Source organism: Lissotriton vulgaris, chromosome 6 (assembly GCF_964263255.1).
Source record: "Lissotriton vulgaris chromosome 6, aLisVul1.2, whole genome shotgun sequence".
Lineage (NCBI taxonomy): Eukaryota > Metazoa > Chordata > Amphibia > Caudata > Salamandridae > Lissotriton > Lissotriton vulgaris.
The window spans coordinates 76,063,807-76,081,229 of NC_141694.1; the positions used below are offsets into that span (position 1 = coordinate 76,063,807).

At 45.7% G+C, this 17,423-nt stretch overlaps 1 protein-coding gene across 1 annotated transcript in view; it reads right to left on the minus strand.

Moving 5' to 3' along the window:
* Positions 1-200: 200 nt before the first annotated feature.
* Positions 201-17,423, minus strand: part of LOC147706821 (ATP-binding cassette sub-family C member 10-like) — a 1,330,844-nt gene continuing 1,313,621 nt past the window's right edge. Inside the window, 1 exon segment of the mRNA XM_086925587.1 lies at positions 201-336. Coding sequence (XP_086781713.1) covers positions 201-336 — 136 coding nt within the window.

The following is a 17,423-nucleotide window of genomic DNA, read 5'->3' on the forward strand; positions in this document are numbered from 1 at the left end:
GCTTAATGCAGGGTTGTACTCTGTGGCCTGATGCCAATAACTGTTCATTAGCAGGCACCAGACCAAGCCTGAATCTGTGATACCGAGGTTGTCTAACCCTGTGCCGATCTGTTAACCAATGCAGCTCTTTCTCCATACTCTCGGCCATCGCCTTTGACCTCTGGTCCAATTGCTTCTTTACTGTAGCATTTGCCTTTCTCTCATAGCTGTTCGCCATGGACAAGCCGGTGGAAGGCAGAGTTTTTTTTGTTACACAGCACTTGAGGGGAACCCATCTCCACCACCTTCCCAGCCTGCATCACCAGCACCCGGTCAGAGTCCATGATCGTATCCAACCTGCATGGAGAGAAAGGCAAGAGAGGTGCATTATGGAAGATCGCAACTGGGAAGAGAGTGACAGTACTGGCACTGCAAGGTTGTTCCTCATATAATGAGTTATGGGAGCTTTGGAGTAAGGAGAGTGCAAGTCCTGGTGATACCCTCACTCAAGGCTCAATGGCTCCCACCACACAGCTACTGTTACCTGCAGCTGGACACGCCCAGGTGGAGCATGAGTATAAAAGTCACAGGAAAATTACAGTCATTCATAGAGGTTCACCCTATAAGCCTACCCATCATTTAAAACATACAGTCAGCCTCATTTACCTGTAAGCCTACCCATCATTTAAAACATACAGTCAACCTCATTTACCTGTAAGCCTACCCATCATTTAAAACATACAGTCAGCCTCATTTACCTGTAAGCCTACCCATCATTTAAAACATACAGTCAACCTCATTTACCTGTAAGCCTACCCATCATTTAAAACATACAGTCAACCTCATTTACCTGTAAGCCTACCCATCATTTAAAACATACAGTCAACCTCATTTACCTGTAAGCCTACCCATCATTTAAAACATACAGTCAACCTCATTTACCACTCATCTAATTCAATGCAATCTAGTGTTGTGGGCCTTTAAAATAGTAAGTACATTTTATGCTATCTTTGGAAGTGTGAGCGTCTGCACAAAACATTATGAAATGGAGGCTGGTGATGATGTTTACTCAGGACATTGTGAACACTTGTCTGTCTTACTCCAGTTGTCCAGGGGTGAAGAATGCCTATCTCCAGCTATTATAACTTTATAGGTGTCTCTATCAAGACAGGAGCAGGAGGAATGAGATACTGTATGAGGTAATGGGAAACTCAATTGGCAGCACAAAGTCCTTTCGGCATATAACACAATAAGCAAAATGAAAGAGAGGACAACAGTGCACAGAATCTTACAAAGCATCTTCAGGCAGAAAGTACTGACAGTGGCAGTATATAAATGATCCAGGTTTTAATAGACGCAGAAACGCAGTCAGGTTCTGCTCAGTCCCTGCTTGTGTGAACTGCAGAATTCATCAGTGATAGCTGACAACTTCACACTGTGCTGCAGTAACAAACATACAAAGATGCCCTATGCATTATACTCTGAGTCTTAAACAATCACACTGCTTGCCACTCTACACACACTAGATATCACTTTGCCTCAAAGCATTCTTCAGCACTTACACTGAAGGTCATATGGTATGTAATGTTTACTACAATGGATGTTACTATGCTTAACTTTTCAACAAAGGTAAGTACAACAAGGGCCAATCGAACAAGTTACTTACCATCAGTAACGTCTTCAGTGGTAGACACTCTATCTAACCACAGATTCCTCACCATGTGATTTTCCCTAGACGCCAAACTGGTCCTGGAAACTTTCCAGCAACTCCCTTGTGCATTGACAGGTGGCATGATGTGGCTCTGCGTCAGATCTGTCTGCTCTGGACATTGGGTCCCCATAAATATGCTGTCTCAACACATTAGATGTCAGTTTCTTTCTGATCTCTGGCCATGCTGTCGGATTTGGACCTCTGGAAGTCAGATAGTACAGTGTGCACATGTTTAGATTTGAATATGTATTAATGAACAGTGTGAGTGCTTTCCACAGAACTGGTAAGAGGGTGAGTCAATGAGGAATTGCAGTTAGAATCTCTACCAGAAAAGACGTTACCAAAGGTAAGTATCTTGTCAAGATATAGACTTTTAACTGCAGATTCCTCACCTTGTGAATAGATACCAATACAGTACCTTCTGTGGTGGGTCTGTGGAATGGGTCAGATCAGAAATTCCTGCAAAACAAACTGGACAATGTGGCATTCTCACCGGACCTGGCTATCCAGACAGTAGTGTTCCATGAACATATGGTGAGACGCCCATATTGCGGCCTAGCAAATGTCCATAGTTGGTACACTGTGCACCAGCATTGTGGTAGCAACCTTTGCTCTGGTGGAGTGAGTGCATAAGCAGATCTTGATGCATAACACATGCCATCTTGAGATGGTCCTCCCCTGCGCTGCTCTTCCTTTCTTAGCTGCAGAGATACTGATGAAAAGTTTGTCATCCTGTCTATGGTCTCTGGTTTGCTCTACATAAAAGCTAAGAGCCTTCTTAGGATCAAGACAATGGAGCCATTCTTCCTTCTTGGAAGGGTGAAGTGGTACATAAAAAGCTGATTGCTTGTCCTATATGAAAGGCAGTGACTACCTTGGACAAGAATGACACTTTTGTCTGCAGGACTATTTTGTTTGGGGAAAAAAATGGTGGAAGCACTGACACAGCCTGCAGTTCACTCACTCGCCTGGCCGAGGTTATGGTGATGAGAAATGCCATTTTGATAATGAGGAGGCGAAGACAGCTACTACGCATGGGTTCGAAGGGAGTGCACATGAGGTACATGAGTACACACATTAAAGTCAACAGAAGTTCAGAAATTGCATCACAACAGGTTAATTGAAAAGGGATGGCTGAACAGGTAACTGTAGGAAGGGCAAAAGATAATCTTTAACTGTTGCCACAGAAAAGCCTTGCTGGGCAGGGACAAACAAAACAGAAGACCATCCGATAACTGTCCATTTAGGTGTTGTTTCAGGAGGAATCCCAAGAAACAACCTTCTACCAGCGCTCTGCATAGACAGATTTTGTAGATGGACACCTGGCTGCTAAGCTGACACCACCACTTTAGGAGGAAGATCACAATCTCCACACATTTAGGTGTGAGTTGTGCAGGCTTGGGTGCTCTACTGCTATGACATGAGATTCTCCCACAGGGGCATCTGTATCAGAGGACAAATGCTCATGTACAGAAGTTCCAGGTACCACACTCTTGTTGTTCAGCCTAGAGCCACTAGGACAACCTAGGTCCTGACTCTCTACATCTTCTTCAGCACCCACGGCAAGGAGGGGTGAAAAATCCGATAAGTGTCCTGACCCTCAATGCTGGCTGAAGGCATCTCTGAGGGAGGACTTCTGGTGGAACTTCAACGTGCAAAAGTTTCAACACTGAACATTCTCTGTGGTGGCGAACAGATCAAGCCAGGGTTCTCCCCTTTGCTGGATTCGGCCTGCAACACCTCTGAGTGTAATTACCATTTGTGATCCTCTGGGCAATGTCGAATGAGTTTGTCCACCCTGGTGTTTAAAGATTCTGCTATCTGCTGGGTAACAAGGGAGATGCTCTTAGCATTTCCACTTTCAAGAGATGCAAGGCCTCTTAGCACAGAACCCACAGTGCCATGTTTGTTGCAATACCTTCTGACAGTTGACAGTGCCCCGGACTTCGGCATCCGGGGCACTGCCCTTGCCTGGCTGGCTTCTTTTCTTAACAATCGCTCGCAGAGAGTCCAACTGAAGGACTTGGTGTCCAAACCAGCAGGTCTTATCCTGCGGAGTACCCCAGGGCTCGGCACTCTCACCTCTTTTGTTTAATGCCTACCTGCAGCCCTTGGTCGCTGCGCTTAATTCGATGGAGTGCCGGCTCTATAACTACGCTGACGATACTCAGAACATCATACAAATCGACAACTCACCCACAGGTCATTTGAGACTTCAAAATATATTACAATTTACAATAAACTGGATCTCAGACAATTCGTTTAAGATAAACCCTGATAAAACAGAGGTGCTGGCAATTACCACAGCAGCCAGCCCCTGGAATGATCTCCTGTGGCCAATAGAACTGGGTCCTGCTCCGGAACCAGTGGCGACAGTAACAAGTTTGGGCACCCATATTGATGCCAAACTTTCTATGTCGAAACAAGTCTCGTCAGTGGTTGGCATTTGTACGGGCCTATTAAGACAATTGCGGAAAATATCCCCACTTCTAACCTCGGCCACACTCAGACGGGCGGTTTCTGCTATGATTCTAGGGTGTCTGGACTATGGCAATTCTTTATATGCCGGCCTCCTCCAACAACAGCTGGCCAGACTTCAAATAGTCATGAATGATGCAGCCAGACTCATCCTAAAACAACCAAGAAGGACTCATGCCACGCCACTACTTCGGGAGCTTCATTGGCTCCCAATTAAGCAGAGAGTTAAGTTCAAATGCCTCTGCATCACACACAAAGCATTATATGGACAAGCCCCTAAGTACATCAGGGAGCAACTGATCCCTTATGCTCCAAGCAGGACACTGCGATCAGTAGAGGCCACCCTCTTGGTATGTCCACGCTTTAAACTATTCTCATTAGGTGGGCGAGCCTTCTTCAATGCAATACCGACTAATTGGAACAACTTGCCGATTAGCCTGTGCAAGGAAACGCGCCTGCTGCCATTTAGGAAAATGCTTAAAACTGTGCTTTTCTCGGAGGCATGGAGCATGGCCTAGTGGTCCTTGCTATCGCTCTCTCCTCAAAGCAAATGTGTACCCTTTGAAAAGCGCTTAGAGACCCCTGGGTGATAAGGCGCTTTATAAATTAAATAAATAAATAAAATAAATAAATGTTTTGTTGTCCGTGAGAAGCTGCACCCATTCCCCCTTGATGGTCGGGAGGAGCACTTTCATTATCAAAGGACGCCCGCAAAGCCAACAATTGGGGGCCCACTTCTCCCAGATGACCTACCAAGCCCAGCAATGATGCATTAGTCACAACCATTAGCTCTGGGTCGGCTACAGAGAGTGGTCTGCTGCTGGTCCAACTGCCGTTAAGCAGACACCACTCCAGGGGCATATCAATAAGGGCTTTATCTCTGCTTTTTTGGCTTTAAAAGCCAAAAAAGCAGTGATAAAACTATTGTCCTATCAGCAACAGGGTGCTAACAGGCAAATTTGCATGTTAGCACCCTTTTACTCTACTGTTAGACCTAACATCATTTGTGTGAGTCTCCCTTCCATTTGTGACGAATTGCCTCCTCTGTTTTGATAGGTTTTTGCTGGATTTATGCTTTGGGCACTGTGCCACTGCTAATCAGTGCCACAGTGCAAGTGCTCCCTATGTTAAATTAATGTACTAATTGGTTATTCCATGATTGGGTTATTTGATTTAATTGTCAGACCCTAGTACAGTGCACTATGTGTGCCTAGGGCTTGTAAATCAAATGCTGCTGGTGGGCTTGCAGCACTGGTTGTGCCACCCCCATAAGCAGCTTGTAAAGTGTGTCTCAGGCCTGCCATTGCAAGGCCTGTGTGCAGTCTAGCAACGCCATGCCGACTTGGCCAAGTGCACCCACTTGCCAGTCCCTAAACCTTCCCTTTGCTGCATAGTAGACCCCCCTATGGTAGGCCCAAGGGCAGGGTGCATTGTAAGTCTAAGCTAGGAGATGCTCTGATGTGTGTTGGATGTTCTAATAGTGAATTACAGCCATTTTCGTTTTTCACTATTGAAGGCGACCTGTTCTCATAGGCTAGAATGGGCAGTTAGATTATTACATTCTTATAATCCTAACTGAATCAGGGAACATGGTAGAAATTCGAATTTAGTATGCCTGAACTCAGAATAATAAAACACATATTTTAGTAAAGTTTATTTTAATATTCTGTGTTTGCAAATACTACTTTTAGAAAGCAGGTATTTGCTTGCCTAACCATTTGAGCCTGCCTCTGCTGGGTTGTGTATTCCTTGTCTGGGTTTGTGTGTGACAGGGCTGGGGAATTCCAGGAGACAGGCTGGGGCAGCCCAGTGGTCAATAGAGAGATCTGCTTCTAGATGGGAGGGATTGCACCTGGGACCTGAATAGGGCTGGGCATTCCCTCTACAATGCTGGCTTCACCCCCTGTGGCTTGTCTGTTGTCTCTGCCCTGCACTGTGATGGAAAGGAGGAATCATGTCAACAGAGTGCTCCAGAGCTGTATCTTCCCTCCCCTGTGCTGGCTCCACCTCCTGTGGGGCGGCTGATGTCTCTGCCCTGCACAGTGAAAGGAAGAAGAGAGTCATGTAAACAAAGTGCTCAGGAACTGGTTTTCTCTGCCTTCAGAGAACAAAGGATTTTGGGGTATAAATATTGGGACCCTGATCCCAAGAAATTAGATCACGTCTGGAACAAGAAACCTTTCTGCCAAGGTGAAGAACCAAGGAAGCTGCAGGAGTTTGGACTGCCCCTCTCCCTCTGCCAGTGTGCAGTTTGCTGGGTTGGCCTGCAGTGGTTGCTTTATTGCCAAGGGAAAGGAGAAGGAACTTTGTAAGGACTTTCATCTACAGAATATTCTTCAAGGGCTTGAACTTTGCTTTCCTCCTGCTGAAGTCTCAGGGACAAAAGACTTCACCTCCAGCTCTCCCCTGAACTTCCTTGCTGGGAATTCTGACTCCAGTCACTTGCGTGCCGCTGAGAGCTGGAAGCGCGACGCATCGAGAGGAAGCGTGTTGCCACCGCAGCTGTAATCATCGCAACGCCGGAGAAGCGAGCCTTTGCCGCATCTCCCTGGAAGCGTGTGTTCATCAAAGCTGCCTGCTGTCGCATCACCGGAGAAGCGTGACGCCATCGAGAGAGTCGCCATCGCATCACCGGAAAAGCGCGTCGCAGGGCCTGTCGCGGCTCCAAAGTATAGAGTCGTCGCAAGGCTGCCAGGGTGTCATAGCATCGCCGCATCAAGGGCGCCATCTTCTCGCATCGCAACCGGATCGTCGCATCGCATCAAGGCGCCATTATGCGCCCGCAGCGGGCCCGCAGGCCGAGAATCTACGCATCACCTCCGCACCGTTAAGGCTCACGACGAGTCCCCTACTCTGCGCAAGCATTGAGGAAGGACGCAACCGTTCCCCCGGGTCACAGAACCAACGCCTATCCCCTTTTGCGAGCCTTTTGTTCACTTTGCGTTACGCATCCAGGTACTTTGTTGAGAACTTTGTCGCACATACCATCAACTTGAACTAAGAGACTTTAATCATCTTTTAAGTAATCTTAGGTGTAGTATTGTGGATTTTTGTTGGTTGTGGTCTTGTGTTTAAGTCTATATAAAGAATACTTATTTTTATAAAACCTGGGTTGTGTCCATCTGTAGTGTTTTCAATGTATTACTGTGTATATTCATAAATGCTTAACACACTGCCTCTGAGATAAGCCTGTCTGCTCATGCCAAGCTACCAAGGGGGTGAGCAGGGGTTATTAAGGAGTGTAATCCTTTTATCCTGACTTAGAAGTAAGGGTCCCTGTTTGGACAAAGGTGATAACTATTGCCAACTAGAGACCCCCAGATCTAACATCTACGCTTCCCCTTGCATCTCTTATGAGAGGCAAAGGGGGTGTTCCAGAGTAAAATAATAGGAGAAATGTCGCTAAGCGACATTTCTCCTATTATCAAGGATATCGCTAATCCTGTTAGCGAATAAAAAAGTAGCGCTAACCACGGTTAACGCTGCTTTTCAACGTCTGGTATTTTTCTTACTTAGCCATGATATCCTATGTAAGGTGGATATCATGGCTAAGTATGTCTATCCCTATCAGCAAGCATTCGCCAAATTTTGTGGGATTATCGCTGTATTTCCAGCGATAATCTCAAAATTGGCAGCTTGCGCTCTGAATTTTATTGCTTGGAGATAAGCGTTGCTCATAGCACGCTATCTCCGCGATAAAATGCAGAGTTGGCTGGCGGTATTTATCCTAGTGCTAAGTGCGCTTAGCGATAATTATTGCCTGATCTTTTTCAGTCTCCTTCAACACCTGGATGGAGTCTGATGGGTTGCCTTAGTGCTGAGCACACTAAGACTTCAGATCTGACGGCTGCGTTCATGTGTGCCACCAGCCATCGTCCACAAGCAGGATGCAAGAGGCAAAGAGACAGCCACTCTCACTGACATCCAGGTTAAAGGCTGAAACAAATGGATCATAGCCCAAATGTCCTGGACTCTAGGTGGAGGGATGGCTCAGAACAGCACCATATCCAGGATGGCTCAAATGAAGGGGTGGCATTGTGAAGGGGTTAGATGTGACTTTGGCACTTTGATGGAAAAGTCCAGTAATGTCAACAGGGCGGCTGTTGTCTGCAAGTAATTGACAACTACTTGAAGTGAGCCCACCTTCAGCAGCCAGTCATCGAGGTATGGGAAGACTATTATTCCCAACTTCCATAGATAGGCTATGTCCACTACCATTACGTTTGTGAACACCGAGGTGCGCTGGTAAGGCCAAAGGAGAGCACAGAGAATTGAAAGGACTCTTGGCCTACCTGAAACCGCAGGTAACGTGCAGAAATGTAGAACAGGGTTGTGTAAATATGTATCCTACAAGTTCAGTGCTACCCTCGAGTCTCCTGGATCCAGGGCAGACATAATGTGGGCCAAGGTGAGCACCTTCAAGTTGTTCTTCAGGAGGAAGAGGTTCATAGGGTGAAGCTTTTGGACGGGGTGAGGCGTCCATACTTTTTCGGCACGCCAAAGTTAAGTAAAACGTTACATGTAAATCTGGTTCCCCAACATTGACATCTTTCATAGATTCACATGCTTGAATTATCCACCATCATTTGATTGGAAACCCTTGATTAAAATGCTAATATTGCAGTGTAGGCCCTACACTCAAAAAAGGTCACATTTCCCAGACTATAGTAACTCATTATGTATGAACAAACTGCAGTCAATCAGAGACCTGGGGTGGTGTGGAGTGCAAAAAAACGATGGATTTAGGCTCTGTACTGGGGTGAATGTATGACATTGTTCTGCATTCTGTCCATCAACTGTTATTTTTGCGTCAATCAGAGACCAGCACCCTTAGACTGCCCCCTGCTAGAAGTTTCCAACTGCCATATTTTTCTAGCTCCTACAAGAACATAAGATAAGGATAAATAGAAGCCTCATGACAAGGGAAAGAGGGTAAGTTGCATGTGAATCCATGAAAGATGCCAATAATGGAGAACTGGAGTTACAGGTAAGTAACTTTTTTCCTTCTCCAGCATTGAATTTTTCATAGGTTCACATGCTTGAACTTAGATTATCATAGCAGTATGCAATGTGAAAACAGTAGATGGGCATGAGGCTTACCTTATTGAAAACGTTTCTGTAGCAGAGCCCCTTAGACTGCCGTATCTCTGGTAATCCACATCAGTACAGTAATGCTAGGCGAAAGCTTGGTATTTCTCCGGGTGGCAGCCTTGCAGATGTCAGCGAAAGTCCTTCAAAACGAGCTTTGGTGGCTGTCATCCCTCTTGTAGAATAAGCTCTTACTGATCTTGTAAGAGACTGATCCATATGTGCTCATAGTACTTGTGATGCAAGCAACTATCTATCTTGTAAGAGTCTATTTCGTAACTGGACCACCTTTATTGCTCAAAAGTCTACAAATCATTGTTTGGTTTTTCAAAAAGACTTTGTGGCTTGTAGATAGAACTTGTAGATAGAACTTTAAGGGCCATATGTATCAAGCTTTTTTTCCGTTTGCAAACGGGACGATTCTCAGAATCTGCTTGTTTGCAAATGGGAAAAAGCCATTTGGGATGTATCATCCCAAAAGGCCATCGCACAATTTACGATTCTCTATTTTGCTAATGCAACTAAGGAATTGCAAATTGTGATTCCTTAAATGTAATTCTGGAAGCACCAGAAATCTGCTATTTGGCCTTAAGGAATCGCCGATTACCACCAACTCCAAGTTGGTGGTAATTTGCGATTTTCTAGAAAAAAAGCACTTTTTTGCTTTTCACAAAGTGCCATGTGGCGCACATACATGCTTTTAGGGCATGTATGTGCGCACCATGTGCACACATGCATATTTCAGGGGTGCAACAGGGTGTCCTTTTCGCACCCTTGAAATGGCATTTGCAAATTGCGATTACCTATTTGGTAATCGCAAATTGCAAATGTCTTCCCATTCATTCAGTCGCAATTAAGGAATATGTAGGATTTGCAATTTATTTTTGCAAATCCTACATAAATTGCATTTTGCGATTCTAAATTCCAATTTGAGAATCGCTAAACTTTTTTGATCCATATGCCCCATAATGTCTTATGACATACAGGAAGTGCAATGACTTTCCTTTTCAGTCTTTGGCTCTGTAAAGAAAGCAGGAAGCCCTATTTTTTGTCTCAAATGAAAAGTCGATCGTACTTTCAGAATGAACTTTGGATTGTTTATTAACACTACCTTTATCTTTTCAAAATGGGCTCTTTACAAGATGGCGCTTGTAACTCACTCTCTTGGCAGAGGTAATATCTAGCAGGAAAACCATCTTCCATATACATGTTGGATACTTACTTTGTGGATTGTCTTAAAGGGTTGAGTCACTATCTGCCTAAACCGTATTCAACTGCCAATCAGGAGCCAATCTTGGAGATGGGGTAGTAGAGTATAAACTGCTTAACAGAACGTTTGGAGAATAAAGAGAACTCATTGGGTTTCCTCAAAATGTTTGACATTACAGCTAGATGTACTTTGATTGAAGCAATAGACAAGCCTTGCTTGGCCAGACTTAATAGATATGGCACAAATTCATAGGGTATCATTTGAGGTGGGTCTAGCTTTTGTTTCATAGCTAACATAACAAAACGTGTCTGTTGGGATGGAAAAGTCCTTTTAATGGTGAAGACACATACCTCTGCCCTGAGTCCCCCACTAAATTTTTGTCTGGATCCTTAATGCAGCATTCCATGTAATGATCAGCAGTAGTGAGCATGTCCTTTTTACCCTGAGTCATTGGAGTGAGGCCTATAGGCTCACTCATCTTTTTAAAAGTTCAGCTTCAGTGTGTTTAACTCACCCTTGGCCTACATCAGGTTGAGTAGAGGTGCGTGCGTAGATAAACGCGCTGAATGCATGTGAGCGTGCAAGACATACACTACACAAATGGTGCAGTGTGGAACAGTGTGCACATGGCAAATGTGTGTGTGCTGGCAGAGGGTGTTTAAAGTGACATCATCTGGTGCAGTACAGAGAAACTGCAGTTTTCAACAGTGTTCACAGATTAAGTGCATGCGCTGCGTGTGGAAATGCCGGTGGTAGCATGAGACATGGTCACAGTAATACCAGACAGCGGATTGTGCTGATAATGTATGCTGAGTGCAGAAGAGCCTGTACTGGTACAGTACAAGGAGTTCCTTGGGTTCCATTTGGGGAAACCCAGGCTTCTTTGTATATTGCTGCATTCTTCTAAGCTGGGTAGGACAAGCACTGGATGGCGGGGGGGGGGGGTGATTTCCGGCAGGATGTCCCAGTGCATTTCAAAGGGCTCTTTGATTCAGTGATAGAACACAGGAAAGGGCTTGGACACAGTTCAGGAAGAGGGAGAGGAGGCTGATAAGAGATTCATAAAGGGTAGGGAGGAGGGACCGGGATTAACATTTGATGCATGGATCACTGTGGCTGACATCCAGGTGTGAACTTTGGTCACCTCCAGGAATCTTGTTGTGAGTTACTCAGCTTCAAAGTCCTGCATGCTTTGATAGCCATCCTTCGGGAGGAAGCAGAAAGGAAAGATGTCCATTTCAAAGAAGCAGAACCTCAACATAAAACTTCAAAGGCCCAGACCCTAAATGACATTTTGGGTCTTTTAGGGTCTGGACTAAGCGAGTCTGAGACCCCAAACTTTGTCATCTGCTGAACCATCAGCCGAGTACATGAGGAGAGAAAGCTCTGCAAGACTTCTGCCTGTGACCAAGGGTAAGGGCTTAGCCTACTAGTCTCCCTTCTGGGTGTGCAGAAATCATCCAGGGAAACCAAGATCACCTGCCCTAGAATCTGGATCAACAGCAACTGCCTTCTCGCTAAAACCGGTGTGCCTATTAGGGAGAGGCTCATCAGTGAGTTAAGATATGCTGTGCGGCACTGAACGGGCCATCAGTCATGTGCTGCACTGTGCAGTTATTCAACCCCGTATGCTAGGAGGGGCCGCCGTGCACCAAGGACAGTGCTGCAACGATTGAACTGTTGCCTGTGTGCAGCGCTGTGGAACTTGGCGACCCCGTATGCCAGGAAGGGCTGCTGTGTACCAAGAAACTGTGTTGCATCGATTAGGTCGTGGTCCGTGTGCGGGAAGCTGCCACATCCCCATATGGAATAGGCAACCTGAGGCCAGCATGACCGGACAGTGAGGTTCATTGGTGAGACCCCATTTGCCAGGAATGGTAGCTTGATGCGCTGAGGCTGGAGGTTCGGGTCATTGCCTGTGACACAAAACTGCTGCTATAAGTAAGATGAGGGAGGCTTTGTATCCGAGGAGGCTCGAGGAAAAACGGGACACCATCGTAGGCCCGCCAGAGCAAGGAGACTATCCCTGAACAAGACAGAAAAAGACATACTGCGCATAGCTGGAGGTGGAGCAACTCTGATCATCAGGACACTGATAAGCGTTGCTCAGGAAAGAGAGTTGGCGCCTGCCAGGAGCTGCACATGTGAACTCGTGAAGACCGACTTTGCCAATCTGGGTTAGGATTGCACATCACCGCTGCCAGGGTTCATACCATCAGAGCAGGTAAGCTGAGAACTGGGTCTACCAGACCCCAGGGGATATAAAGCCTTTGGTTTTTGCAACCCTACTTGACTCTAAGTGACTACACCTTATCAACTGAGTCCAAGAGGGGCAGGCCCATGAACAGGGCCTAGTGGTTTACATTTCCCGCATGTGAGAGAGAAATAACAGCACACCCGTAACATGGGTCCTGGGTAGCTGGGAGAGTGGCCTGACAACTACGGGGTGCCTGCCTCACTGAGGACTGTGTTATTGCAAATTGCCTGTTGTTTACCTTTGCATGTGTAGAATTAGAATTCAAATACTTTTTTTATACAAAATAAGTATTTGACTGGACATTGATTTATTGTGTGCACAGCGTGCACGGTGAGTTATGAGTTGTGTTAACTGACCTGTATCTACACTTGGGAAGGAAACCCACTTCGAGGAAGCCTTCAATGCTCATGCTGTGTAACTAACTGACAGTAAGACATAGAAGGAGGTGTTTGACCCAGTTTAGCCTGATCCATAGTAAGGTGGGCCCAAGGACATCAGGAGTAAAAGGCTTCAACCACCTCGGTTGGGCCCAGTAATCCCTGCTGGCCCAGAGGCCCTCTGAACGGGGTTCTGGCAATTGGCGACTAACGTTTGAGGAGTCAAAAGATACAGAGGGGGCAGCCATTTTCAACTTGCAGCAGTGTTGCAATAAGTCCAGTTTTTCTTCTGTTTACGGGCAAAGGTGACACGCTTAGGCAATGTAGAACACAGGGTTGGAAATTGACCTCAGTACCATATCCACTGGTCAGATAAAGGATTTATGTAGGGACAGAGCGTGGAGGATTCCCATGAGAAAGGGTCAGGAACGTCCTTGCTCATTTCATCAGTTTGAGATACTGGAAGAGGCTGTAGCTGACACTGGGGAGTGAACCATACAAGGAACCCAGGAAGAGAATTCTGTGGATTCAGGCTCTAGGATACCCTTAGCACAGATATAATACAGACACATGCCAAGTGTGTCCCCTAATACATTTTCCAGAGTTTCACCAAGACACTTACCACGTTTAGTTTCTAGAATATCGCAGGTGTGTTTACCACCTCGAATTTCAAGGCTAACGCTGTCACCACTTCCAGGAATAAATCCCTTGGGTGAGTCAAGTTCAGCAAAGACTTGAGCTTGCAGTTGGCTCTTCAGAAAGCTAAAGCTGAGGAAGATGAGAAAGCCAGAAAGTTTGAGAGGGAGAAGCTATGACTAGCTCACCAGGAAAAAGAGGAGAGGAGGCTGGAGAGACAGGAAGAGTGGGCTTGGGAGGAGAAACAAAAGGAAAAGGAAAGAGAGCAAGAAAGGGAAAGGATAGCTCTTGAGAGAGAGCGAAACTTAGGATGGCAGCAATGACAACTTCATCTGGGATAAGTGACTACTTTCAGTTAAGGCCAGGTGTTGGCCAAGCTTCCAAAGATCTTGTGCATTTGTATGTGGAAGGTGAGGATATTTTCGAATGGTTGGTGGTCTTTGAGGTTGTTTGTAAGACGCATGCCTTGAATGAGGTCTCTAAGGTAGCTGCATTGATGGGGCGCATACCATTAGAAGGGACAGTCGTCTTCGGAAAGATGCCTGTGGCAGACCTGATTGTCAATGAGTGAATAAAGAAAGCTCTTGTTAGGAGGTTTTGGCTGAAGCCAGCTAAATACTTGCAAATATTCCATAACTACAAACGGGCACATGGTATTCTGTTTGAGACTTGGAATCATGGTGTATTGTGTGATTGGAATGAGTGGTTTAGAGGGATGGATGCCAAGGATGTTCAGTCCCTTAACCAGTTGATGGTGACACAGCGACTCAAGGAGGAGTGCTCTACCCCACTTAAGCAATACCAGTCTGATATGACAGAAAGGCATCCAAGAAAACTTTCAGTGTTAGTTGATAAGTGGTTAGCTAACAGGGTTCACAAAGGGTTCTAAGTCAAAGGGGGAGAAAAACTGGTTCCAAACCGGAGGGTAAGGACCAGAGTACTTTCCATGGGGTTCAAGGAGGGCCCAGGAAACATGGCAATGTGTGTCCAAGAAGGAGCATCATGAGAAGGGAAGGTAAGGAAGTCCTTTGAAGTCCAAGGTGGTGACTTGTTTTAAGTTCCACACGATGGGACTTTACAAGAGAAATTGTCTAAAAAAGGAACTTGACAAGCCACACTCTTGATAGCAAGCAAGTTACACATGGATGAAGATATCCGTGAGGGACTGGTTGCACTCAAACTAGTAGTTATGGACAATTGGGAGAGGGCACCAGATGCCCTGAAGCACATCCATTCTAACACACTGGGCATTATGCACTATGGTGGAGATGAAGCATCTTAAGCCTGATGAGATACTCCCTGTAACCAAGGATGCAGAATTGGTAGCCAGTGTTGAGGGCTTGGAGTATCTACTTGCCAGGGTTGAGACAGAGCTCAATTGCAAGGTGGCCATGGTTAATATTACAGTAAGGGAAAAGCAAGGAGCTGGATGTCTCTTGGGCAATGATTTGATTATCCCTTGCTTGGTGCCAGGACCAGAAGCCTTTATGGCTTGGACGTCAGCTGTGTTGACCAGAGCACAGGCTGTATCAGAGTCTAACAGTGAGGCAAGGATCATCTCTGATCTGCAGTGACCAGGATAAGGTGAATTGCAGGAAAGGGCAGACTCTGGGAAGGCAATAGCTGTGGAGACCATTGCTTCTGCTCCACATGGAGAGGAGGATGAGGCTCCCAAAGTGGACATGTACTGAAGTCTGGGTCGCTTCCAGAGTTGCAAGGGTTGTTAGCGGCTGGAGGGCCTACCCAAGAAGATTTTCACAACTCACAAGAAGAGTGCCCTACGCTTGAGGACTTCGGAAGGAAGCCCAAGGACAGGTCAACAAAGGAGTGGTAGGGAAACGCTATGGGCCCGATTCACAAAGGTAAACCTATACTTTTGTGTCAGTGTACTACTGTTTGGTATTCACAGAGGTAAACTTGGAACACAAATATAACTTTACTACTTTTCTAATAATGACAAAGATAATGTTAGACCAGAAGTTTAACTTAACTACGTTTTGGTATTTACAAAGTTATTTTTCTACTAGTAAAGTTAAACTTTTGGTCTAAGTTTACTTTTGTGAATACTAAAAAAGAGTAAAGTTAGACTTTTGGTCTAAGTTTACATTTGTGAATACCGGAAAGTAGAAAAGTTACACAAAAGTGTAAGTTTACCTTTTTAAATTGGGTCCCAAATTGGTTGGGACCCAAGGTGTACTGTATAGTGAACTGGCAAATCCTAAACCAGGCACTAGCAGGAGGCTAGAGGTTCCATTAGTGCACAGGAACTTCCTATTATAACTGGTCCATGAAGTACCCTTGCAAGGGCACTTAGGGATTAGAAAACCCAGGAAAGGTAAAACTCTGTTCTACTGGCCAGAGATGCACAGAGACACAAAGCAGTTCTAAAGAACCTGTCCTGCTTGCCAACTGAATAGTACGACAGGAGGGAAGACAAAGGCACAGTTAGAGCCTCAACCAGTTGTAGGTATTACATTTGAGAGGTTGAGAATAGACATAGTTGGTCCGTTTGATCCCCCTCACAATCAGGCAACAAGAATATCATGGTTGTGGTGGATCATCCCACCAGGTATTCTGAAGCTGTACCTCTGAGGAGCATGACTGCAAAAGCAGTAGCAAGAGCTCTCCTAGGGTTTTTTTCTATGGTTGGATTTCCAAAGATGGTAATTTTCACCCGGGGAACCAACTTCATCTTTTCTTACATTACAGAGATGTGCGAGAGGCAGGTGAGACATGCCACTTCTCCACTGCAAATCAATGGCTTGGTGGAGCGGTATAACAAAACACTGAAGAGTATGATGAAAACTCTACCAGAGAAAATCAGTTGGAATTGAGATCTTCTCTTGCCATGCCTCTTATTTGCCTACAAAGAGAGTCTGCAGAAGGGAGTCAGGTTAAGTCCCTTTGACCTCTGCCATGGACACGCAGTGTGGGGTCCACTTGCCTTAGAGAAGGATGGCAAGCAACCCCGAAAATCCCACAGAAGAATATGGTAGTCATTGTGATTGGCCTCATGGCGCAATACAAGTCAGGCAAAAGGAATTCTGCGGGCTAGCCAACCGCTGATGAACGAATGGTGCGATCCACAAAGTAAGACAGCGGTCCTCCTCCTGACTTCCTGCATAGTGACATGAAGGAAGGGGTGCAGTTAGCTCCTGAGTTAACGCCTGAGCAGTAGAAAGAGTGTAAAGATGTGTTGGAAATGTTTGCCCATCTCTTCTTGCTGACTTCTGGGTTAACACTTGTCTGTGTGCATGACGTAGACACAGGAGACCATCTGCTAGTAAAGTGAGTGCAGGATATACAGATTGTCTGACTGGGTTCAGTGATGCATTGAGGCAGAAGTTGCCAAAATGATGGACCTGGGATCACTGAGAGATCTCATAGTCCTTGGTCTAGTCCTATTGATATAGTACCAAAGAAAGGTTCTACTGACTTGCAGTTCTGTGTGGAATGCCAAGCTCTCAATTAGGAATCCAAAACCAGAGGACATTCAATTCCCAGAGCAAACACCCTTGTGATTCAGTTAGGTGCTGCCAAATACTTGAGCACATTTGATCTGACCAGTGGTTATTGACAGACTGCATTAGCACCAAGTGCAAAGGAGAAGACTGTCTTTTCTACACCAGAGGGGCTTTATCAGTTCAAAGTGATGCTCTCCGGGCTGAAAAATGCTCCAGACACTTT